Below are 25,262 nucleotides of genomic sequence, written 5' to 3'. Positions count from 1 at the left end.
AGAAGAGATGGATGGATGGACGGACGGAGGGAGAGAGGGAGAGAGAGAGAGCAACTGGATAGTGTAGTGGTTAGAGCACTGCCTTTGACATGGGAGATGGGTTCAAATGCCTGCTAGTACTTGTCACTTAGAGTCTCTAGGCAAAGACCTCCACCACTTTACTGCTTACCTCAAATATGAGAGTGACACAAATTAGGAGTCATGCCCGTCTGGATTAACAAAATCCATGTCAGATATTAAGGACCAGGACAGTCTGACAATAAGTGGACCATTGGAACAAACCTTGCATGGATGAGACAAGAGAGCCTAGAATTGATGGACTGCTACTGCAGCAATACATCTAATGAGAGTGAATATATGAAAAGTGTGAGGAAAGTGAATGGACAGAAGACACTAACTGAAACCAGCTAGTTACCCAACACTTCAACATAATGAAGAGGAAGCTGTTCTTGCAACTTGAGATAGATCAACTACATTTGACATCTCAGACTTGAGAATAGCTGGAAGAACAACTCTCAACATTGAGATGTATAGCCAACACCTGAAGCTGGAACATCACTACTATTCCATCAATTACTGAGCACAGCAGTTGATATAAGCCATAAGATTTTGGATAAATCAGCTACAGTCAATTCTTGAGACCAGTTATCAAGGCTAAATAGAGACATATCACCAAGTAGTGTGCTAGAAGATGCTAGTAGAGCCCTCACGACAATCCCTACTACCACCGTGACTTCAGCCAATGAACTGGTATATGCTACAGCTGCTATAATCCTGGAGGCTTTTTGCTACATAAGCAGGAATAATAGCGGTACATACCCCTACCACCCACCATTGGAAAATGAGGTTAGAAGTTAAGTTCAAGGAAACTAGAGAGAGGTTAGTCTGCTGGTGGAATTACAGAAGGGTAGGAAGATTAAGACTCACCTACTGAAAGAATACAATGGCCTGACTCTTATCTGGAACTTTACAGACTGCTAAACAAAGGGCCACAGCACTGCCTACCAGGCTAAGGAGATACACTAGAGAAGTAGAGGCCACCAAGATAAAAACTCTGTTCTCTAAAGAACCATCCAAGGTGTACTCCCAACTGCAGTGCAGAAAGTAACAATGGAAAAACCAAAAAGCAGAAACTCAACAGTCTGGAAGAACATATGGGAGAAAAAGAAGATACATAACACCAGTGCACCCTCAAACTCCCAGGCCTCTGATCTCAGAACTGAGTTTGAGGAAGATGTATACTTCCCATAGGGATGAGAAATGAATTTTAATTTTTAAACTTATATAGCTGATCTTGAATAATATCATTTTTGTGAGCAGCATCAATATGCAAGTTTGTGTTTTTCTCAATGATTCTACTGTTACAGGAAAAGAAGTATAATAATGTATATATAAATGAAGTGTGTAAAATTTATATGGAACTATGATTTGTTTTTAGCTGTGAAATTATCTCATGGATCTGGCAGTTTTGGAGGAGTTTTAAGCAATAGAGCCATGCAGAAGGATTCTAACAGACAGTTACCTTCCCTTGAAAGCCAGGTATATTTTTTTCCTTTTCTTTTTAATAGTGACAAAATTCTTTTTTATGGGGATAAGGATGTTGATAAGATGACAGCCCATCTTAACATCTCTGTGTATAACTTCTGTTCTAAGAACAACCTCTGTTCGTACCTCTTAGGAACTTGAAATTTAATATCCATAGAAAAAGAATGGGGCCAAGTTAAGGGAGCCTATGAATAGCTGTAAAAATCATTACAGAAAGAGAACATAGATCCAGATATATTTTTGCCTACTAATTAAGCCTATTATTCCACAGCTTAATAATCATTATTTATTCATGGACTCATCAACTATAGGGCACTGTTAGACCTCTAAAGAATAGTTTAGAGTTAGAGTAACTCCTAATAAGCTTTTTTAGCATTACAAACGTTTTACAGTTAATGCTAATTAGCCTCTTACAGTTAACTTTAATTAATATATTTAATTTTCACCTCCATCTCAATCCTGCCAAAATTGATGTCTTTAGTAAACATTGGGGGCACAAAGGAGAGAGAGTGCAGAAGCTTTATTAATTTCAGTGCTTTTCTATTTGACATTTTCTTCCATTGCTTGGCCATGGTATTCTTCCTGGTATAAGCAGCTCAGGAGTGTCACAGATTTTTATGTCAGTCCACCATATTTCTCTGCCACAGTTAAAATGAAGACACTACTGACTGATCAGTCATGCATGGTGAAGGCCATTTCTGTCTTTTCTCCATTTCTGACTTTTCTGTTTTCTGTCTTTTGCGTTTTCATGCCTCAAGCCTTTACACCAAAGTGAAAATAAATTAGCATGTTGTGTAGGGAATTGAATATCTGCTTTAATATCAAACTTACTATTTGTGGTAACTATCCAAGGCGAGAAGGTTTTGAATTTGTCTGGAGTAGATTGTTATTTCAGTTTCACCTTGATGATCTTCAATTCTGGAAAGTATCAAGGCCAAGACAGCAGAAGGAGCAGCCCTATTGGTGATCTTTGACATAATTATTTTCTTGAAAGACATAAGGCTACTAACTGAATTCTTTTATCACTGTAAAATTAATATATTTGCTCTGCCAATGGTACTCTTACCATTGGCAGAGCAAATTACAGGTTTTCCTTACTTTATGGGAATTTGCTATATGTGAACAATGCAGCTAATCATACATACAGGTAGTCCTTGTTTACAACTGTTCAAAATTGTGATGGACTAAATGAATAGTGATTATCACTGGTCTTTGGAGTTTCAACCATCTCAGCACCCCTGCAGTCACATGATCGTGGTCTGGATCCTTGGCAACCTGGTCTTACTTCCTACAAGTTGCCAAGCAGCCCGAAATCACATGATTGTTTGTAATATTCCATACGCAAGCCGCCAAGCACCCCGAAATCACAGGATTGCTGTTTGTAATATTCCATATTCCCAGAAAATCAAAGGAAAAGCCGACAGGGAAGATTGAAAATGGCTGGGGTAGGTCTCCCCCACGCTCCCCCAGGTTCCACACCCATTCACACTACTCAAGTGACCCTGACGGCAGATAAACCTCCAGGTGGCTCAACAACTCTCTAAAGGAATGCAAATGACCAGCTGTCTGCAAGGAGTATAAATCCTTCCATTCCCCACCATTCAGTCAGAACTGAAGAAGCTGCTTGGATGAGAAGCGAAAGGTCTTCAGAGAAAAAAGAAAGTTCAGTTGCCTCCTGAAAAAAGCACCTTTGAGTCCCCCAGTCCTTCTGCACTTTTGCCATGCTAGCTGGTCATGCACGGGTACCTTCCCCAATCTGCATGCACCCTTCCTGAGTCACACCTCTTGCACACCTTCCCCAACTTGTGTCCATCCCTCACGCCTCCCTGCCTACCTTCCCAACCCCTGTGGCATCTCTCATATGCCCTCATAGACCCTCCCTGCTTTTGGTTCTACTGTGTGCAACATAACAAAAGAGTTCATACCACTGTGATGCATTCTCTATTTTTGTCTGCCATGGTAACCACGTGCATTAAAAATTAATCGTAGAAAAGATGGAGAAAATGTTTTCACTGTATGTAGAACACAAGGAAAAAGATATATTTGGATAACATAGCACTTAAAAAAATAGACCCTAGAAATTTATGAGCACATTTGTCAATGCATTTGGATGATGGTATTGTACCCTGTAACCCTCTTTATCCCACTGATGGAGTGTCTCACTTGATGTGAATTCATTTTTATGTGCAGTTTTGGGAGAACGTGAAGGAACCCTGTGCTATATTACCTGTGCCAGAACTGCTGAGGTCTTTTTTCTCCTTAGAATAATGTACATTTCTTTTACAGGATATAGTTTCACAAGAAGAAGATGATCATATTTAACATAAATATTGCTTTTGCTGGACATAGGAAGAATTCTTCCTCTATCTAGTTAGGAAATGTTGCTTCTAGAGAAAAAAAAAATAGAGGATCCTCTCCTACTGTATTTGGTATTCCTGTTCCCTTCCTGAGTTTCAGATTAGTTTAGAAAGCCACAGAGAATATGTTTTCAAAAGTTATTTTACATTTTTTGTTTAGCTAACTGATTATCCCTCATGATGGGAAAAGGCCTCTTTCCTTTAACAGCTGAGACTGGAAATAGGTACTTCATTGATGTAAATGAAGGGTCTTTAACAGCTGAGACTGGAAATAAGTACTTCATTGATGTAAATGAAGGGTGGGGTAACTTTAGGATGAAAATCCATCTCCAAGGAGAAGGAACACTGAGAGCAATTCCATGTTCTGTTTTAGACCACTGTTCTTACAGAATTTTGTTGCTTCTGAATCTGAAGCGCTCATGTGGCCTAATCCAGGATAGGACTTGGAAGCATTTATGTCTTATCTAGACATGAACAGTAAGTTTTATGCAAGAATTTTCAGAAAACTACATTGTGATTTGTTTTTCAGTTTAGAAAGTAAGCATTTAGTAAATTTAGAAAGAGTATGGTAGAATAAGATTAAAGAAGCTCCCTCCGTTGATTAAAGTCATGTTCTTCGATCACATTTAGTTTTTGTTGTTAAGCACATACAATATTCAAGCCTATCAGAAGGGGCTTCTAACATTATACAATTCTATTTAGCCAGGCACTTAAATCACCTTACAGGAAGCGTTCAGTTCTCCAGCAAGCTTACCAATGACTCAAATCTTGTGGATAAACTCTTGATTCCAGTTTACTTATTGTAGCTTGAATAAGACTGGTGCAGTATTGAAAGTCATGACTGTTAAATATTTTCACCTAAAGATAGAAAGAATGTAGAAAAAAGGAGCTAGTGATTACTAAGGTGGAAAATAAGGAAGTCTTAGGAAATAATTCGGTTGGATGATTAAATTTATTGGGGGGAACAGAACAACTGACCTGTTCGGTTCTCATTATTTTCTTGATAATTTCAGAGTATAATTGCATGCACACAAAGTTTTAAGTTAGAGCAAAATGCCACAACTATCTGTTGGCATATTCCAGAGCAGTGTTAGCTAGAAACAGTCAAATAGGGTTTCTTACACAGCAAGTTTAATAGTAGAGATGGAGAGGCTAAATTGAAGTCAAAACTACTGTATCTAGTTGTTATAGTTTTCCTAAAGTTTTAGCAGCAGTTATTCATAGGGGTGGCTTTCTGCTTTGTCCATGAAAATCATTGATTTCAGGATCATTAAAATGATTGGACTTTGCAGATGCAGAGGGAGGATCATTGTCTAGTGAGACAGACAAATAGATCTAGGTCAGAAACTAAGATTTCAAATCAGGAAATAGGGAATGGGCAGTTATAATAAGGCAAAAGTAATACTTTGTAGGATCTCAATGAATTAATCACCAGAATCAAATCAGGTGAATCAATAAATAGCCAGCAATATAATGGAAAGTTGACATAAGACAAACAGGAGTACCGTATATTCTGACGTATAAGATGACTTTTGAGAGCGTTGAAACAGCCTCCGAACTCGGTCATCTTATACGCTGAGTCGTCTTATATGCCGGAAATAAGGTAGTTTCTGGCGTATAAGACGACTTTCTAGGCATGCGACTCGGTGTCGATCATCTTATATGCCAGAAATACCGGTAGTTTCCGGCATATAAGACGACTTTCTAGGCATGCGACTCGGCATCGATCGTCTTGCGACTCGGCGTCGATTGTCTTGCGACCCGGCATCGAACTCAGGGGTCGTCTTGTACGCTGGGTCGCCCTATACGCTGGAATATACGGTATTTTAGTAGTAAACTAGACAACCCAAGACCCATTGGGTCATTCTTTCAAAGGTATTTCCTTACCAGATTCTTCAGTGGCCAATAATGACAGAACTTCTGATATTCTGTTTTCACTAAAAAAAAGTTTTGATGCTTTCAAAGATATATCTGCCTTGAAAAATATTCTGTTGAACTGCATAGCACAAACAACAGCACAAAAAGTGTTTTATAAAGTTTGATACATTTCAGTTTCAGAGGAATTGTAGATCCTAGATTTTGGGCATATTCTGTAAGTTGAAGTACCTTGGTTCAAAAACTGTTGCCCTATGATGTGCCATATTGCCTGGTTAAAAGTTAAGGAAACGATGGAGCGGGGGGGGGAAGAGAGAGAGAGAGATAGCCCGCCTCAGTCTCTGGTATTGGTCCCTTCAAAGGTCTCAGAATATTTACTAGGAGGATAAAAATATCAACTATATGTCCATATTCTTTTCTTAACAGCAGCATGAAAGTGAATTTCCATTACTTTCCTGTGAATTGTTTTTTAAATTTCCTAGTCTAGTCTGTAGCTCTGGGATTTATAGTGGTTGTCTGCCACAAGCTAACTAATCAAATCCTGCTTAATTTTCTAGGTGCTATCACTTACATTGAACTTAACAGAAAGGTGGTGTGTGTTTTTTTGGCAAGATGAAACATTGTTGGTCTCATTGATTTAACTAGTAGAGAAAGAGCTGAACCTCTCTTTAAATTGCAGAGGAGCTACATTAATCAAGGCCTTTTATGTTATAGTTCTAAGCAACTTTTTTCATTGTGTTCAGAGGAAAATGAGAGATAAATGTTAAGCAAATTACACAACTGTAACAAATCCCTGTTTTATGCAAATTAATTGGTATGTATTTATTGGATGATGACTCCCACTAATCTTGATTTTTTATTTTCTGATATGAGTTATGATAAACATTGCATGTCATAGGAGTATGCAAAACAGTTCAATTTTGAATGGACAGCTTTTATTTTTCAGAATATTCTGCTTCAGTCTTGAAGTGTTTTTATCACTTTTAAAAACTATGAGATCAAAAATGGGCACCTCAGTTTTTAAATAGTTCATTTCAAAGTATTTTGCACGCCATTAGTATGTTTCAACTGATTTTAGCATTTTCTCTTTGATTTTTTAGACTCCTAGAAGAGTGATTGTAGAAAATAAAGATGAAACTCCATTTCGTAAAGTATTGGTCAGCCAAGGAAGAGCATCAATTAAGAATTCTCCAGTAACTGGAATGTCTTTCAGCAGGGTCAATATCTCAACTACTACTGCTTCCACACCTCACAGAAATGGATTATTAGAAAACCGGTATGAACTTCGGAGGCAGCGCAACTTTCAATATTCATAACAGAAATAGGAATAGGTTGTAAAGATGTTTTAATAAATAGCTTTTCAGGTATATGTAAATTGATTTTATGTATAAGTGAAATGTCTAGAATATATGGGAAAATGTTGGGAAGCATTTCCAGAGTTGCCCTGTGGTAAGATGGGTGCCCAATAAATTTAATAATAAATAAGTATTTAAGCTTTTTTTTTACTTTTCATAGTTAAAAGTCTTTGATACTCCTTGAAAAATATCTTAAGCAGGAAGTAGATGGGGTTCTTTTCTTGTGAATTGAACAAATGTTTATTTTTCCTTTATGAAATAGTGAAAGAAGGAAAAGGACACCCCCTGCAGTTGAGATGAATGAAGATTATCCTAAAGAAAATGATTCATCAAGGTCTGTTTTTATTTTTCTTAAGTTCTGTTTTGTTTTGTTTTTTCAATATTAGATATTTTAGTTACTCCAAACTTTAAAAATCAGAATGATACAATATTTCAGGGAAAAGATGCAAGTGTTAATATTAATCCTCTTAAAAACTGTTAAGGATTTGGTAATATGGATTGAGGGGTGTGAGTGTGTCCGTGCGTGTGTGTACATTTTCTGTGTACTTCAGTGTGATAGTTAAAGCTCTGCTGTTTTGCTTGGGGCTCATAGAGCAGCACACAGGCGTGGGGCTGGTTAGCACCTTGAAGGCCCTACCCCGCCTCTAATTAACTTTAATACTGAATTTTAACCATCTTTGCTTATTTTTACATTTTACATGTAGTTTTTATGTTTTCATGTTTGTACATAACCCAGAGTCCGTCCTGTGAAGAAGATGAGAGGTTTCCGATAAAAAGCTGAGCTTTTCCATTCTGTGCTAACTAAATTAAATGTTTGAAAGAGGCAGATTTATACTGAAGTAGTGTTTGGGTGTATTTTTCTAGTAGGTTTGAAAGTTTTAGGGAACCATTTGTGACTGCAGATAAATTTAAACTTAAGAATTAATATATCAGATTGAAGTAGCACAGAGTATTTTACAAATAATGCAATTAAGATCACATGTATTTGTCTATAGCAATAACAAAGCCATGACTGATCCAGCACGGAAATTTTTGCACAACAGTAGAGAAAAGCAGCTGAATATGAAACAGGCGGAGGAAAACAGGCTATCAGGTAAAGAAATGGTACTGTTTTGATACTGTTTTGTTGGTTTTCTAAAAAATAATTTTAAAATGTTGCAGAATTATTTTGGATTTGCTTTACTAGTTATAAAATTGGCAGAAAATAAAATGTGACCATATATATTAGGTCAGAATATAAAGGCCCAAGCTGGGGTTTTTTTTTTTACAAGCACCCAGAGTCACTGGGAATCAGATGGCATATAAACTATAATGATTATAACAATTTTTGGTTCTCCATTTTAATAAGAAATGGTCTTAGTAAACAGTAAATGTCCCTACCTTCACCTCAATAGTTAATCCTGAATCAAATCAATCTATTCTGTACCTAAATAGAAATTTTGGAGGTTTTAGTGTTAATATTTTTTCACGCTGCATAATACTTTCATTGAAAATTAAGACAGCCATTTTATAGAAAGTGGACTCACAGAATAAGTACTTAATAAATGATGCAAGTTGAAGAGAGCATGCCTTTGCTATTTGACTCCAGCTTTCAAATCAGGAAAGCATTCCCCAAGTCTACTCTAACACAGGGATTTTCAAAATTTTTCAGGCCACATAAACTGTTATTTAAAAATATATACATTCTCAGAATCCCTGATCAAGAGGCAAAGTTCTGTCAATTAAAAATTGGCTCTGCTCAACTGAACCTTTTACCTCATTGTTTCTCACGAAATCCCATCAAGTGCTTGTACAACCATGAACCCAGTTTGAAAAACCATACTGTAATGTATAATATGAATGTTCTGCCTTAGGCAGGTTTTAAAGATGTTGCGTGTAAAATATTTAACACATTTCTTATCTGAATGCACCTTATTGCTTAATATGATCCTGCTGCCCGAAATAAATGACCAGGTAATAAATTCTAATAAAGCTGATACGCAACATGATAATTAGTTGAAGGAAATGGGGATTAAAAATGATACTGCTGGCCAGAGATTAGAATTTTGAGAAATAAGGTGTTTGTAAAATCAATTCCCAGTATTTCAGTTTTGTTGAGAGCTGTCTCCGCTTTGCTTAGCAAATACACTCAGTCCAAAATTTCAAGAGACATATCAGACTTTTGATAGAACTTGATACATTCTGAATCTGAATCTCATTTGAATTACTGAATATTTGTGTGTGTGATATTGCTGGCCTGTTAAGTCAGTTTTTATAAAAAGTTGTATCTGTCTCCTTTCCAGGGGTTGTGCCTTTACAATCATCTTCATTTTATGGTAGCAGATCTTCTACAAAGGATTATTCAGCTAGTAATTCTAATTTGGACAGGTAGGTATCAAAAATAGTTACTCTCCTTCAAAATGTTTTATAGTAAGAATTCTGTATTCATCAAATAATCGATATATGTTCTGTGAAATCACCTTATATTACTGCTAAGATAATCATGCCAAAATGAATATTTTTCATTTCTTTGTGTCCGGAAATGAGGTGATTTAATTAGTTTAGGACACTTAAAGCCATTCCAAGTATTGTATAAAAGACTAGTTACAAATATGCAGTCTCAGCAGCTGCCAGCAAGAAGCTAAATAATGTTGGCCTAGTATCCCTCAAGGGGCTAATGAGGGTTGTAGGCCAGACTGGAAAACACAATAGCAGATCTTTTCTATATTGGATCTGTCAAAACAACATGGTTAGCTTTAGATAGACACCAGGAATCAGGCAATTTGAGGAAGGCTTTATTTGGATATTTAGACCTGCCAGGAACCGTTTAACCAGTTTTTGCTGTGTGGTATCCTAAGCTTCCACATCTGAAATGAGCCTAGAGGATAAATAAGTCCTATGAGAAGAATGTCTTAAAGGTACTTTGGTGCCAAGCCATATAGGATTTTAAAAATTAAAACCAGCATGTTTAATTAATTTGGAAACCTATTGATAACAGATGCAGCATTCACAACATCAGTGTCACTTGCCTGAGGCAACTCTTACCTTTATTCTCCAGCAGGGAGAGTTTCATTTTCTATCAATTGAATCTTCCAGATAATGTTCAAAGCAGTCCTGTGTACGGCTTAGTGCAATAGAAGCCACAGGTGATGATGGGATATGAATCATTGTCACCATGTCCTTTTGCTTCAGGTAGAGCAGAAGCAAGACAAACATCAGGACATCTACCTATGCATTTAACATGCATAACTAACAGTAGTTGGAGTCTTTGATTCCCCAGTCATAGACCTGTTCATTCAGGAACAATGTCGTCCCATCCAGAAATACAGTTGCACCTAAGAGAACTCAGCAATTTCTGCACAAATGGCTATTCCATCTTGCTAGATTCAGTTTAACCTGTTTTATTTATTTTTATATATCAAATTTAAACATGTGTCCTAATAATGTTATTAGCTCTTAGTTGAGCATACCTGAAAAATCTGTGGCTGCTTTATATGAGGAACTTACAATACTGATTTCAAAACAGTGTTACTCCCAACTAAGAATTATTAGATTTTAAAAAACCATTATATGCTTTCCTCATTTTATTCTTGACATTTGAAGATGGTCCCTGTTACAGTTAAATTATCTGGATGAAAATAAAACTAATTTATCTTTAAGATAAGTACAATATTTTAATTTTTATGCTTTGATATTTCTCTAAGTAAGTGTCATCTTTGCTTGTCTAACCACATAATCTAACCATAATTGTAGTAATAAGTTTTGTCATCTTTGAAATGGTTTTATCCCTCTTGTTTTATAGGTCTAATGTGTTGAATCCTTCTGCCAAAAGAAGCTTAGGCTTTCTCTCTCAGCCAGCCCCTCTTTCTGTGAAAAGACTGAGATCTAATCAGGATTACACAGGATGGAACAAGACTCGAGTGCCCCTTACCACTCATCCACAGCAACAGTTACAAGGGTTGGTTGTTGGACCTTTATCATCTTTTTTATGTATAAATGTGCTAAATTAACTATTGAGGAAATAGAAACTCACTTAATATTTCTTGGCATTTTCTGTAATGTTTTTTTTTCTGTGTTATCCTTTCTTTAGTATTTTGTTTTAGGAAGTGCTTTTTGTTTTCCTCTTTGTTATGTATAAACCATAATGTTATGGTATGTTAAGATAATGAGTAGGAAAGGACCACACTTATGCACAAATACACTGTTAGAATTATAATGTCTTCTCAAATGAGTTTTCCTTTTTTTCTAAAACAAACGGACAAATAAATATAAATATTTGTAATTAGGATAGCTAGGCAATGACCACTAGTCAATGTCAGATAGATTTTCCCCCTCCTCACTTTTTATTAGCTCTTTTCTATTTAATTTTCTCTTTATATATCTTCCTGCTATCCCTCTTTCTCCAAGTTCTGGGTGAGCAATGTGAAAATTTTAGACCTGGCTGTTTCAAGGTCTGCTCCAGAATACCTGCTTTTCTGCTTCTCCCACTGCAGCTTTGATGCTGACAGTACTGTATTCCAGTCATCTACAGCAGAGTTCCCCAATCTTTCTGGCTTTGTGGACCAGCCAGGCGGGAGGGGATGGTTCTGCGTGAGTGGTGCACATGCATGCGCAGCTCCATTTGTGCAAACAGTGGTAGGGTTAGGAAGCTCAATTGTATGCGCTCGGCCACTTTTGCAGCCCAGTTCTGAAGGGCTCAAGGCCAGGCAGTGGGCCATAACCTGGCAGTTGGGGACCCCTCAGCTACACTATTCAATGATCTTGGTTTGCTGTCCCAGGGACCACTCAGCTGTGTCTTAAAGGAAGGTTTATGTAACATTTCCTCAATGTGTTGTCTAGCCTGCTGCTGTTGTTGTTTAGGTAACCCTTTGCAGATTTTTCTAAGAAACCACGATGTAATCTGTGTATTTATGTAATCGTATTTATGCTGCCAGTATTTTAATTTGGTCATATTGTCTTGTTCTCCACAGATTTACAAATTTAGGAAATACTTGTTACATGAATGCTATTTTACAGTCTTTGTTTTCAATTCAGTCATTTGCTAATGATCTTTTGAAGCAAAGTATCCCATGGAAAAAAGTTCCATTCAATGCATTGATCAGGTAAGCATCAGCTTGGGGAATAAATATTTTTATGAATATTATTTCAAAAGATGCATCCAAATGGTTTACGCAATTTATAACTTTGTTAAAATGTATAAATCTACATTGTCTTTCCTAGAAATATAATTTGACAATTGTGAAAGTAAATAGAAATATATTTCTTTCATATGTAATCCAGCTCCACGAATAAAATAGAGGTTCAAAATGAGATGAAAATACAAGAATGTCTATCATTCAGTATTGCGAAATTCCTTGAAACGTTCCTATTTCAACTTTTAAAACATTTTTAAAATAATGCTTCAAAGGGAAAATGTTAGATGTCCTGAAATCAGTTTGTTTTGCTACGAAACCCCTGCTGCTTTTTGACTTTAAAACTAAACATTGGAAAATCTATAAAGGGAATTCCTTGGATGTTAAGGATGGTATCAGTCAAGAACAGAATGTTGAGCTTTTGTTGGTGTATTACTTGTTTTCAGTCTTCCATATATTTTCATGTTCTAGTTCTATTAAGCATATTGCATCTTACAAAAATAGCATTCTGAATACTGGCAAAATAATGGGGAGCAAAAATTACTTGCCTTTCAACGTGTTTGCATGCTGCATTAATAAGATCACATTTTCAGGGGAAGATAGGAAGCAAAGTAGTGGAATTTGGAGGATATTGTTATGATTAAACATTGCTTAGGGTTATCAGATATGTTACTAGACAAAGGAGGACATGATCAATAAAAAAGAAGACAAAGAGGAATGAAGGAGGACATGCTGTTTAACTTCCTTTGCATTCATGTCAAAAATCTGAAGGAGTGTAGAAATGAAAGTTCTTAGGCCTACATGAAATTATTTTTTCCAGCATCAGAAAGACGAGCTTTTCAATGGAAGAATGTGACAACGTGGGTTGACTGATTAAGATCCTGTCAATTTCAGGTGGTAGTAGAATCCAGCCAGAGGGTGCTAATCACCTGATTAAGGTCACAAAGCTGAGCTTGTTAACTTGTGGTTAGCAATCATTAAGGAATGTGGGAGAAAAGTGCTCGGGAACAGACAGCTTGTATATAACTTCAAAATCCACAATATTTGATTTTAAGGCATTGCCTGTCAGAGGACATGAGGACAAAATTGCCAGATGTCCGGTAACCCCAACATGTTTTTTAATGTGAAAACATTGTCATATATTTTTTCTAGACGATTTACCAATTTACTTGCTAAAAAAGATGCATGTAGCCCTGAAGTAAAGAAAGAACTACTCAAAAAGGTGAAAAATTCAATTTCAGCTACAGCAGAGAGATTCTCTGGCTATATGCAAAATGTAAGTACCATACATTGAAGTAACTGTAGCCAGTAGTTTGAGCTACTTTATGAGCTTTGTCACTTGTTACATAGTGTTTATATAAAAGCTGTTTCATAAAAGTACCCCAAATTAAAGTAATCTTTTTTTGGGAAAAGAGCCAGAAAAAAATATACACAGTTGTTAGATGGCCATCCTTGGGGCTTGATTTTTGATGTAAATAAAGTTAGAGTTGTAAACCCCTATTATCTGTTGTAAATGTGATTGTTGATTGTTTTATTAACCTTTTCTTTTCAGCTAAGGGTATTACTCCAACACTGTATAGGGTAGAAAATCTAGAAAAATTAAGACATCTGAATAAATTTCTGAGAAAATTATTAGAATATCCCTACTAAAAACTTTGCAAGAAGAGAGCTGTACAAATAAAGGAGAATATTTGTAGCTCAGGGTTGAAACGAGTGGTGCTCTCTGAGCTTAGTTGTTTTCTTGGAGACTTTCTTTATCCAATCTAGTTAACACAATCAGTGCTAGAGAGAGCTGTGTTAATCTATGTAACTCAAAACTGGAGTCTGGTAGCAGCTTTTATCATATGGCATCAGCTTTCATGAGCTTCATCAGATATGTGAGTGGCTTAACTGATCTAGGATTTAAATACATGGAGGGAGGGAATAGGGAGGAGAAGACTAGATGGTTATGTAGATGAAGGTTCCAGAATTGAAACAAGTTCAGTATTATAATGTTGAAAATTGTTGTTTGTTCAGACCTTCTAAGATAGCCTGAAATCTATTGACATAGATAAACTCAGTTGTTTCACACTCAGTTCTGCTGACCTTATTGCTGCTACAAGGAATGTCCCAGGAGATTAAAAAGCTATCTTGGAAGGTCTGAACAAACATATGGGTTTTAGCTGTTAATTGGTAAACTATTCATTATCTGCCTTCTATGAAATCTTGATCTTCACTGTATACCTACAGCTTTTCCTCCAAGATAGAACTGTGGCTAACATTTATCATAGCTGATGTTCATATTAGATACACAGCTTGGATAATAGTTAAGATGTTGGCTTCCTTAATGACCTTGGATTAGATAATTGGGTGATATTGGAAAAATGCAGCATTGGAGAAGAAGGGGAATCTCATAATAGAAGCATTTTTGACAAATGATTTTGTCAAAAAATCATTTGTTTTTACCAGAAAGGATTACATTTACAATTATTATTTGAGTAAAGATAAAGCTGATAGCTGAGTATCATTTCTTGAAATGTTATTGTACAGTAACATTTCCTCAACCATGTTGCCTTTGCTCTGAACTAAAGTTTTAAACCATGCCCTCTGCTACTCTAACAATCCTTTGGAAAAATATTTTTACAATATGGTTATATTTGTGGAGAATATACCATTCATTGTTACACTGTCCCTTGCATAAGGATTTTAAAAGGGAGGGAATTCTTCCTAGGGCTTAAAATAGCATTGATATTGCACACAAACACACCCAGTTATAATTGAGGAACTTTTGAGACATTTCTCTCTGCATAATAGAACCTAACTGTTGCATTATCAATTCACAAGGAAACTTCATAGTTGCTTTTTAATGAGTTTTATTTGCATTTAGCCAAATTTAACAAAAGTATGATTGAGAATAGCTTAGAGTTGTTCTAGACAGTCTATGAAATGAGTTGTTGGTGAGATAAGGTGGAACAATTAAGATGTAGCAGATACTGGAATGAGTGCAGGGTTCTTGTACACTGTCCAGAAATTACTTCTTGAACTTTACTTTTTATATCTTGGTGTATATTTTGCCATTTGAAGAAGAAAAATGTAAGCATATAATTTAAAGGAAATAATATTATAAAAGTAACTTTGCCACCAATCCTCACATTTATGACTTCACAAGTTTTTAAAGCAAAGGAAAGCTGAAGTAAGATCATGATATTGTAGTGTTTTACCTAGCTACTGTTTTACTGAATGATCAATATTGTAGTCACTAAATGAGGATTATCTGCAGTGGTTCTAGTAACAGAACCAGCTTTAAATAATTTATACCATACTATTGAATCTATACTATTTATAAATATGTTGAGGGGATGTTAAAGCTGTACTTCTAAGAAACATACTGATGATTTTAGGATGCTCATGAATTCTTAAGCCAGTGCTTGGATCAGTTGAAGGAGGACATGGAGAAGCTGAACAAAACTTGGAAGAGTGAGCCTATTTCTGGTGAAGACAACTTGTCTGGACGCGTATCTGATGACTGTTCAGCCACTAAAGTTTATACATGTCCAGTAATTGCAAATCTAGAATTTGAAGTTCAGCATTCAATCATATGTAAAATGTAAGTCTTTAAAGAGATCTTTCCCCCCCCCCCACATTCTGATTGCTTCCCTTTCCTCACATCATTCTCATGGAGTTTGATGTTAATACATACAAGGTCTGCCTTCTGAAGCAATTTAAATAATGGATGATTCTAATGTAAATAAGCATCATTCACTGAGCGTTGCTAGCATAGTTTGGAAAAAGGTAAACATCCTATTCAAATTCCTGCTTTAGTTGAAATTCAGGAGGCCTTACATATTTTCCCAAAGATGTTAAAAATAGTCAAAAGTGGGCATATTTTAATTTATCTAAAGTGTTTCCAACTATTGGCTTTGAATCTCAGCTTGCAATTAATGAGATCTTGGGATTTGTAATTCAGAAACACTTGGAAGGACACAGGTGCCAACATATGGCATGGAAGATTTCAGCAGGTCAGGGAAAGTATTTTAATATTGCATACTTTTTACTTAAGAACATTTGAACTCTTATGAGAAATCCAGTAGTCCCATTTCTCTTATGGCACAGCTTTTCATTCAGCAAATGCTCTCACAATAAAGAAGTATGGGAACAATTTTGGTTGTTCTTTTTTTTTTTTTTTTTAGCCTACCCATATCCCATCCACAAAAATCTGTTAAAGAAAGTTATGGAAACCTCTAGAGCAGGGGTGTCAAACTCAATTTCACTGAAGGCCACATCAGCATTGCGGTTGCCCTTGGGGGGCCGGGTGGGTGTGGCCAGGGTGGGTGCAGCCTACTGGGTGGGCGTGGATGGAGTGGGTATGGCCTACTGGGTGGACGTGGCCAGTTCTACATCATTGGTGTCAAGGGTGCCTGTGGGGGCCTGGGCAGGAGTGGGACAGATCTGAGGGTCTCTGGCAGAAGGGGGTGGGACTGGGGCAAGTGCCAAGGCATGGTCCACCGAGGCAAGTGCCAAGATGGCCACCACAAAAGTGTACATTGGCTCCCGGCCGGCCTGGGCCAGGGCCAAGACAGAGGGGCCGTTCCCTCACTGTTTCCAGGATGGCTTTGCAGGTCACATGAAATCACTTCGCAGGCTGCATCCGGCCCCCGGGCCTTGTGTTTGACATGTCTGCTCTAGAGCAGTGGTTCTTAACCTGGGCGATATTGCTCCCCAGGGGGCGATTTCATTTTTAAGGGGGGCGATGGAACAAAAAGGGGCGACGCGGGGGCGAAGGAACAAAAAGGGGGCGATATGGGGGCGATAGAGCGAGACATTTTGTGGACACTTGAGACTTTTTCGTGCAGTGAATCGCTGTATATCTGTTGTACAAAAATATCAGATCGCTCGCTATTAGTGGATTGAATTGTGTTTTCAAATGTTCCTCCAGCTAGCTTCAGTACAGAACGCCGTACATATGTGAAGATGCATCGCTTATCTTCATGCGTGTTGCGCAGCAGCCTCTACCCATACAGTGGTGCGCCATTGGCCAGAATATGGGAGATATGGGGAAAAGACTGGAAATAAATTATTTGCATCGATATGTCCTGATGACAATTTTAAAGAAAACAAAACAAGTGTTTGCATAAATTGAAGAATTATTTCCTATGTTGTGATTGGAAGGTTATGTTGGGGGAGGGGGGCGATGACAACTTCCTCAATTGGCTCAAGGGGGCGATTCGTTCAAAAAGGTTAAGAACCACTGACTTAGAGCATCTGGAAAAGTATTCTGAGAAGAGACAAATGGCAAATAAAAATGACCCAGCTGGACTAAAAGATGTTGCATTCTAATTTGTGCTAAAATGTTATCTGTGTGTGGTATTAAAAACTTGGCAAACTAAATGAAGTGAAACTTTTCTATGCAGGTGTGGTGAAACTGTCACCAGGCGGGAACAGTTTAATGATCTTTCCATTGACTTGCCACGTAGGAAAAAACTGCTTCCTTCTAGATCAATTCAAGATTCTTTGGACCTCTTTTTCCGGGTATATATATCGCTTCCGATTTATTATATCTTAAATTTCATTTATTTTTGTAAAAGTTTTCTGAATATTATTTCTACTGTACATTTTTTAAATTGCAAGTTGAATGCAAATCGATTATATGTTGAGGAGTGATCTTATGGAAATACGTTAGAGTAAAGTTTCATGACCTTGTTTCAAGTTTCTTCGTGGACTCTTTTTGGGAATAGAGTGGGTGGGGGAGAGTCTTTCATGGTAAAGAAAAAAGAAAAATCCTGAAGGTATTAATTCTGTATAGGAATCATCATGTAATTTTGATGATAACCTTTAACTGGATTAATCTCAAAAACAAATTAGTTGGTGTTTCTTGTTCTCTACAATGTATTTTTTCATGGATATTTGGTGTGAGGGGTGATTGTAAGGAATGATTGTCTATCCTTAACGTGTAAATAAATACAATGGTTTGCAGGGAGGAATACCAGAACAGGTTGTTGTTGTTTTTTTAGTCCTGTTTTAAAGAGGATAACCACTCCCACCAAACTGAGGAGAGAAAAGAAAACACTTGTTTTTAAATAATTTTTTTTTATCAGATTACAATTCTTGCACATGTTGTGTCTCTTAGGCAGAGGAAATCGAATACTCCTGTGAGAAGTGCAGCGGAAAATCTGCTCTTGTGACACACAAATTCAGTCGGTTTCCCAGGTAGGTTTATGAACTTGGTACAAAAATAATGTCAAAATACTGGCAACTTTTAGGATCTATGAGATAAAGATATTTAGGGAGAAAACAATTGTTTGGTATCGGTTCTAAAATAATTGAATTACATGAATTTAAATTCTGAACGGAATGTCATTCTTGGAAATTAGAAGTTTAGTAAAGCATCTTGACAATGCTTCCATCAAATTTTAAAAGCAAATTTTTTTTTCTTAAAAACTGGCACAATAGCAGAAACATATTTATATTGATTACTAGGTGTAGAATGAAAGGTTGGACCCCAAATCTGTTTCCTATAGTTGTAAGGATTTTGCTAAGTTCCTATTCCTTCAGTAGAGTCATCCTATTCCTACTGCAGACTCCTCATTCCTTAATACTTGCTCTAGAGCAGTGATGGTGAACTTTTTAGAGACTGAGTGCCCAAAACCCTCCCCCGCCCGCCCGCAGGGCCACCCACCACCTCCACTGCCAGCCGCAGCAGATCACCCAGGCAGCCCTGCAGCGCCATGGCGACCATGCCCTCCACCTGCCCCCCCCCCAGCATCATTTGTGCGCGAGGACAAAGTTTTCTCCTTGCTGCCCGGCTGCCATGTCTTTGGCTGCGCTGCTCTGTGTGGGCCACGCCTGGGGGCGACTATCCTCTGGAGGGACTGCTGGTGAAGAGGGGGCCGCGGGAAGAGGTGGGGCTGGGGCAATAGTGTGCATGCCCACAGAGAGGGCTCTGAGTGCTGCCTCTGGCACTGCTCTAGAGAATTCTCGAACTCTGTGGAATAGTGAGGAGGAAGGTTGTTCTAGGACAGCGGTTCTCAACCTGTGGGTCGGGACCCCATTTGGGGTCGAACGACCATTTCACGGGGGTCGCCAAACAACGCAGTCCGCCATTTTTCCCCCCCTTTTCCTTAGCTGTGCTACTCCCTTTTATTCTATTGGCTTTTGAAAGCCAATAGAATAGACTCTCTTGAATAGAGTCTAATTCTATTGGCTTTCAAAAGCCAATAGGAATTGTCCAGGCTGTCTCTGCCCTGCTGAGCCCACCAAAAGTCCCATTCTGCAAACGGTGCTGCACCAGTTGAGTAGTCCTCGACTTACGACCAGTTGAGTAGTCCTCGACTTACGACCGGTTGGGGGGTCGCGGCATTAAAAAGGTTGAGAACCACTGTTCTAGGATGAGGGAATACTGCAGAAGGAAAATGCTCGTGGCTGGAGGTAGGATGGAATTTCGCTCTGATTCTATACTTTGGAACAAAAATAAACCTTGGATCCATCTCAAACATTTATGTTAAGAATGAATAATTGTATAAGTAGCTGACAGGAGCGAAAGCCTATAGTTTTTAAGTATTACTGAAAAGAATAGTTGTTTCTACATAGCAAACAATTTATACATTTCCATTCCTTCTTGTCTCTTAAAGGGTTTTAATACTTCATCTGAAACGGTACAGCTTCAATGTGGTGCTTTCCCTCAATCACAAAGTAGGACAGCAAGTGGTTATTCCAAGATTTTTGACACTGCAGTCACACTGTATAGAAAACACAAGGCCCCCACTCAATCTTGGATGGAGTGCACAATTAGCCATGTGAGTTTCTTCCACTTATTCTACTAATAGTATTTATAGATTGTTTTATTTTTGTTACAGTGAAATTTGATCATTGATCTTTGTTTAATGGTCTTTGGATACAACAGATTCAATTTACATTGAGATGTTACCCTTGAAATAATGGACAAAAGTCCAGAGAATCTGGATTTTTCTAAATGATTAAGATTAAGGGTGCCTGTTCGGAAAAAGTGAGATGTTGTGATGCTGATCTATGAAAAACATTGTAACAAACTCAGATTTAAAAGGCTTCCATAAATTATGTGCCAGCTGTGATAGTTAATCCAAAGATTGCTGTCATAGTTTCTTCAAACTGTAGTGTAAACTTGGATCCCCATTAAAATGCCTATATGTGATAGTTTTCAGAAATAAACACTGTTTTTTTTTTTAAATCAGTTCTCGGCCATTGAAAGTGTCCCAGATGGTGAATTCCTGCTCTGTAACGACTTCTACACCTTGTCGGTGAGTAGCATGGTTTTGAGGTATCTGAAAAAAAGACCAAAATTAAGTTTTTAGAAATTGATTTTACACTAAATATTTGCCCTCTATTTTAGAAATTTTGGTGCATTATTTTATATTGTTAACATCATTTTTTTTTAACTTCCAATGGTTGCTGAATTAAGCGAGCTCATTAACCAAAGACTATCTTTAGTCTGATTCGGTAAAGCTTTTACTAAGGTAATGCATTGTTAAGGCACTAATTGCTCTGGATAGATCACATGGTAGCTTTATGGGAACATACTTGTTTTCCTTTATCAGAACTGAGAAAAATATAGTGAATACAAGTTTAATATGTTTAAGTTTAAGGTCCCTTCCAACTTTATTATTATTAATAATATTTAAAAGTATATTAAATATTTAATGAGAGCATTACATATTCTACCATGAAATGGAAGTTTTGCATGAAACATTCTACTTAATATACTGTATATATGGCCCAGTTCATATTTACTGCTCTATTATACAATGTATCTCTTGTAAAAAAGAAACATTGTTTCTACCAATTCAATTTTTTTCTCCTCTAGAAACCCAGGAATATTAATGTTTGTGTTATAAAGAATTTTCTAAATGTTAGATTGAGGTAATAAAAGATGTTGCAGAGGGTTACTGTTTGAATAAATCATTCTACTATAGTCCTGGAATTATAGTTTGTCATCAGCCTAGCTATTCTGTGAATAATTTTGTACATTGATATTAATCAGCATCATTAAAAGCAGTGTTTCTCAACCTTGACCATTTTAAGGCATGTGGACTTCAACTCCCAGAATTGAGAGTCCACATGCCTTAAAATGGTCAAGGTTGAGAAACACTGATTAAAAGGCTTTTTTAAAAATGGTGAATTAAAAGTTCTTTGTTTCTTTTTCAGAAAATACTCATTCAAGAATAAAGGTCAAATTTTAAATTCTTTGGATTCAGACAGTGAAGAAGAACTCCTAAAACGCCCTGTTGCAAACAGTCAGAAACAGTGTGATTTCCAGAGCAAGGAACAGCAGCAGCAAGAGGAGCTTGAGAAAGTAAGAAAAAGAGCTTGGTAGAAGAAGAATGTATTGTGACCATATAACTTTTTTGTGGTAATTAGATACAACATTATTAACAAACTTTTGAGTTGTGAGTTTTTGCCAATACTGTACTGCCTGCACCAGGAAGTCAGCAGGAAATAGCCAGATTCTGTTGCACTGTTATACATATGTGAAATGCCAGGAACCGGTCCCCTCCTGTCCTCTCCTGATCCCCAGCACCCTGTTAGCTGGAGTTTCAGCCAGGCACAGCACAGTTCTCATTCCAGAGAAGCAACAGGTTTGCAGCAAAGCATGATGGGCCCAGTGAACCCTCTGCCATAGTGGGAAAAGGCAGGAAAGGGTGAGCTTCCAGCATGCTGCATGCAGTGCGCCAGAAACCAACCCCCTCCTGCCACCACCCAAAGCCCACTGGCATGCCACCCATGCGAGGCAAGAACTGCATCGCACATATCTTTTATTTTTGTTGGACTTGCGTACAAATCACACTTATGAACACTCTCTGGAATATAACTCATTCCTAAATTGTTTTTACTTTTAAGAGTGGCCTCTAGTGGCTGCAGATGATATGACAGGTATACAAGGATATCCTTAAGAAGAGCCAAGCTGAAGATTTTGATACTTGTTTTATGTATGTATGTATGTAGTTAGTAAGTTAGTATAGCTTAAATATCTTTAGCACTCAAAGTCAGACTTTTCTCTGATGATGTCAGAACAATTCTGTATATCTGCATTATGGTTATATATTCAGAATCTCTGTTTCATTTTTATGTTTTATGTGTAATCATTTTACTATGATGATTGCTGTAGTATCCTGAGAGAATGGATCTCGGTGAATTTTGCCTTTTATTTATTTGTAGAGCTCAAAGAAAAATAAAACAGAAAATCCCAAGTCTCCAGATTCAGTAAATAGTGGGCTTGAAACAATGAGTGAAGATGAACTTCTAGCAGCCGTCTTGGAGATTAGTAAACGTGAAGCATCGCTGTCAAGCCATGATGAAGATAAGCCAACAAATAGTCCAGATACTGGCTTTGGAGATGATGAGATGCAAGAGTTTCCAGATAATATGGAACTTAAGGACGCTGATAAGCCCAAAGCTGCTGCAGAATCTGGTAAGAGGAGAAGAGCAATAAAAGGCTAGAATTTGAGTGACCGTGTATGGAGTGGGATGAAATATGTTCTCTTCATATTTCTGGCTCTCCAGTAAGTACAGAAAACCATCTGTTGACTTGGTGACATTACAGAATGGACAGGCTCATTTGGTTTTTGTTTGCCTTATTGTTATTTTGGAGGTGGGAGATGAGGGCAATAGAAGAGAAATCAAAACAGTCCCAAACATCTCTTCCCCCATCCCTACTTTGATTTTCATCCTTTTTTTTTAGCCTCAAAATCCCTCTTCTGAAATTCTGTTGAGTAGGCATCTCAATTTAATGCTTTAATTTCAGCTCATGTTTAGAGTTACAAGGTAGGTATTAAGAGTTGGAGTGAGGATGGTCTACCTTTCTCAACTGTTATATTTTAATCCCATCTTTATTTGGGGAAGGGAGAAAAGCAAGAGCTATACCACCGATAGACAAAATTATTTTGAGTCAATTTTTATTATTATAAAATTATTTGTGTTAAACTGCATTTTAAAAAAGATTGAATAGTTATGTCATAATGCCTTGCATCTTAAAATGTGCAGTGAGGTTTATGCCTAGCATATTTTATTATACAGTTCATAATTGTTAATAAAATTACAACTAAAATCGGAAAACGAAGCAAAACCGTCTTTTTTACTGTAGGAATCTCTTTTAAAATGTTAAGTCATAATTTTGAAAGGCAAGAGCAAAAATGGGGGGGATATTTCACATACTGATTTCCATCATTTTCTGGTGTTTCAGCGCTTAAATTACACAAATGACTTAACCAGAAAACACTGAATAAGTACTGAAAGCAATTCTCTCCTCGCTCCCCTTATCCTTTTCTCCTCAAAATAATCACAATGTTCCTTTGGCTCTTGAGATCTGAATAGCATGAAAAAGATTTAGTCCAGGAATAGGCAGTCTGTTGTCCTAGGGCTGCATGAGGTTCTCAAGTTCTTTCTTTTTCTGATGAAAATTGTCAGCATAGTTTTCTTTTTTTTATTAGGTAAGGATGATATACGCATTAATATGAGAATATAAATACGCACATCATATAAAAACTAGTCCCACTCATACAATACACTCTTGTTCATATGCGTGGTAGGTTTCTGTGGTCACCCTCACACACATTTCTGTTGAAAGCAGGGGTCACTAAAAAGTTATCCACCCTTAACTTACCCAGTTGCCATTCAGTTAGCAGCCCCCACAATTCCTGCAAAAATAAATTGAGACGCCATTTTGTTTCCCTAGATTATGCCAACTTTACCAAGGTAACTAAAGATTTCGATGAAAATAAGGAAAACAAAACTCCAGAAGGCACTCAGGGGGAAGTGGATTGGCTGCAACAGTATGATATGGAAAGGGAGAGGGAGGAGCAAGAATTACAGCAGGCTTTGGCTCAGAGTCTCCAAGAACAAGTAAGGAGCAGTACACTTTTCATGATGATACATGACTATCTCAGTATCTCTAGGGAGGAGAAAAAAATTCACCTCACTTTATAATACGACACTGCGTGATTTTGTTTCATAATTGCAAACTTAGAAATCTATTTTTATAAACAAGTTTTTTTATAGAAATCCTTTAGCCAAGTTATGTCTTGCTGAATTTAATGCTTTTTTAAAAAAAAACATCAGTTTTAGCAAATTTGGATTCGGCAGTCCACTGGGGTCACTGCCCATCAGAGATGCTTTTCTGTAATATTTTTCTTAACGACCTCAGTTGATTCCAAAATTTCTGCTGCTAAGTGAGACAATTGTTAAGTGCATCCCGGGGTCGTCTGAGCGCCATTTGCAGCCTTCACCAGCAGCTTCTGACATGGGGGGGGGGGAGTCAATGGGAGAAGCCAGATTGGTTTAACCACCACAGGAAAAAGGTAAATAAAATTGGGTGTCATCATGTGATGAGTCACTTAACAATCACAATGCTTAGTGATGGAAGTTACAGTCTGAATTGAGGTTGTAAGTTAGAGACTACTTGTAGTGTTTAATAGTTGTGTTTAATTCATTGGTTTTATGATCAGATCTTATGATTTTATTGCTTTTAAATTACAAGAGGCATAGAATCAAAAGAATATAAATGTTTGTTAAAAATATAAATGGAGAATATAAATGTTTGTTTAAAAAAGTATCAACAATCAAAATTGAGAACAGTTAATAACTAACTTTTTTATGGGAAAAAAGGATGGGAATATGTCAGGTGCCTCTTCAGGCACCACTGTGTTGCTTGGAAAGCCCCATTATGCATACTCAGGAGCTGTCTGTCAGTATGTAAAAAAAAGTAGAGTACAGCCCTTCTGAGATAATTCATTTCATTACTAGTTACTTAAAATATTTCTTATATATACTTTTATAAATATTTACAAATGCATAAAGAAACAAAATGGAGATGGAAGCATATATGAATTGTAACTGATTAGGCTAGGAAAGAAGAAAAACTTTCAAATGTATTTGCCCATTTATTGTTTAGCAGTGAAAGAAGAGGCACCTAAACCTCTAGAAGCCATGTGTCTGCAAGCCTTTGCTATTCTAGTTTTTTCCTAAATGAAGGCAGTTCCTCCTATACTGTTTATTCAGGCATATGTCCTCAG

The 25,262-nt window shown here is 37.1% G+C and overlaps 1 protein-coding gene across 5 annotated transcripts in view; it reads left to right on the top strand.

The window, feature by feature from the left end:
* USP37 (ubiquitin specific peptidase 37) overlaps window positions 1-25,262 on the top strand; it is a 41,276-nt gene that overhangs the window by 6,218 nt on the left and 9,796 nt on the right. For all 5 annotated transcript variants that reach the window (XM_039343227.1, XM_039343226.1, XM_039343222.1 and 2 more), the window contains exons 4-19: window positions 1,439-1,539; window positions 6,878-7,053; window positions 7,395-7,466; window positions 8,128-8,225; window positions 9,415-9,499; window positions 10,914-11,069; window positions 12,082-12,213; window positions 13,396-13,519; window positions 15,624-15,829; window positions 17,634-17,751; window positions 18,350-18,429; window positions 19,851-20,015; window positions 20,430-20,495; window positions 21,400-21,547; window positions 22,411-22,663; window positions 23,927-24,093. In XM_039343227.1, the coding sequence (XP_039199161.1) occupies window positions 1,439-1,539; window positions 6,878-7,053; window positions 7,395-7,466; window positions 8,128-8,225; window positions 9,415-9,499; window positions 10,914-11,069; window positions 12,082-12,213; window positions 13,396-13,519; window positions 15,624-15,829; window positions 17,634-17,751; window positions 18,350-18,429; window positions 19,851-20,015; window positions 20,430-20,495; window positions 21,400-21,547; window positions 22,411-22,663; window positions 23,927-24,093 (2,147 nt within the window). The remainder of the gene's footprint in view (window positions 1-1,438; window positions 1,540-6,877; window positions 7,054-7,394; window positions 7,467-8,127; window positions 8,226-9,414; window positions 9,500-10,913; window positions 11,070-12,081; window positions 12,214-13,395; window positions 13,520-15,623; window positions 15,830-17,633; window positions 17,752-18,349; window positions 18,430-19,850; window positions 20,016-20,429; window positions 20,496-21,399; window positions 21,548-22,410; window positions 22,664-23,926; window positions 24,094-25,262) is intronic.

This window comes from Crotalus tigris, unplaced genomic scaffold, assembly GCF_016545835.1.
Source record: "Crotalus tigris isolate CLP2741 ecotype Arizona unplaced genomic scaffold, ASM1654583v1 scf7180000017834.3080900, whole genome shotgun sequence".
Taxonomy (NCBI): domain Eukaryota; kingdom Metazoa; phylum Chordata; class Lepidosauria; order Squamata; family Viperidae; genus Crotalus; species Crotalus tigris.
This window is presented reverse-complemented; position numbering and strand designations above follow the sequence as displayed.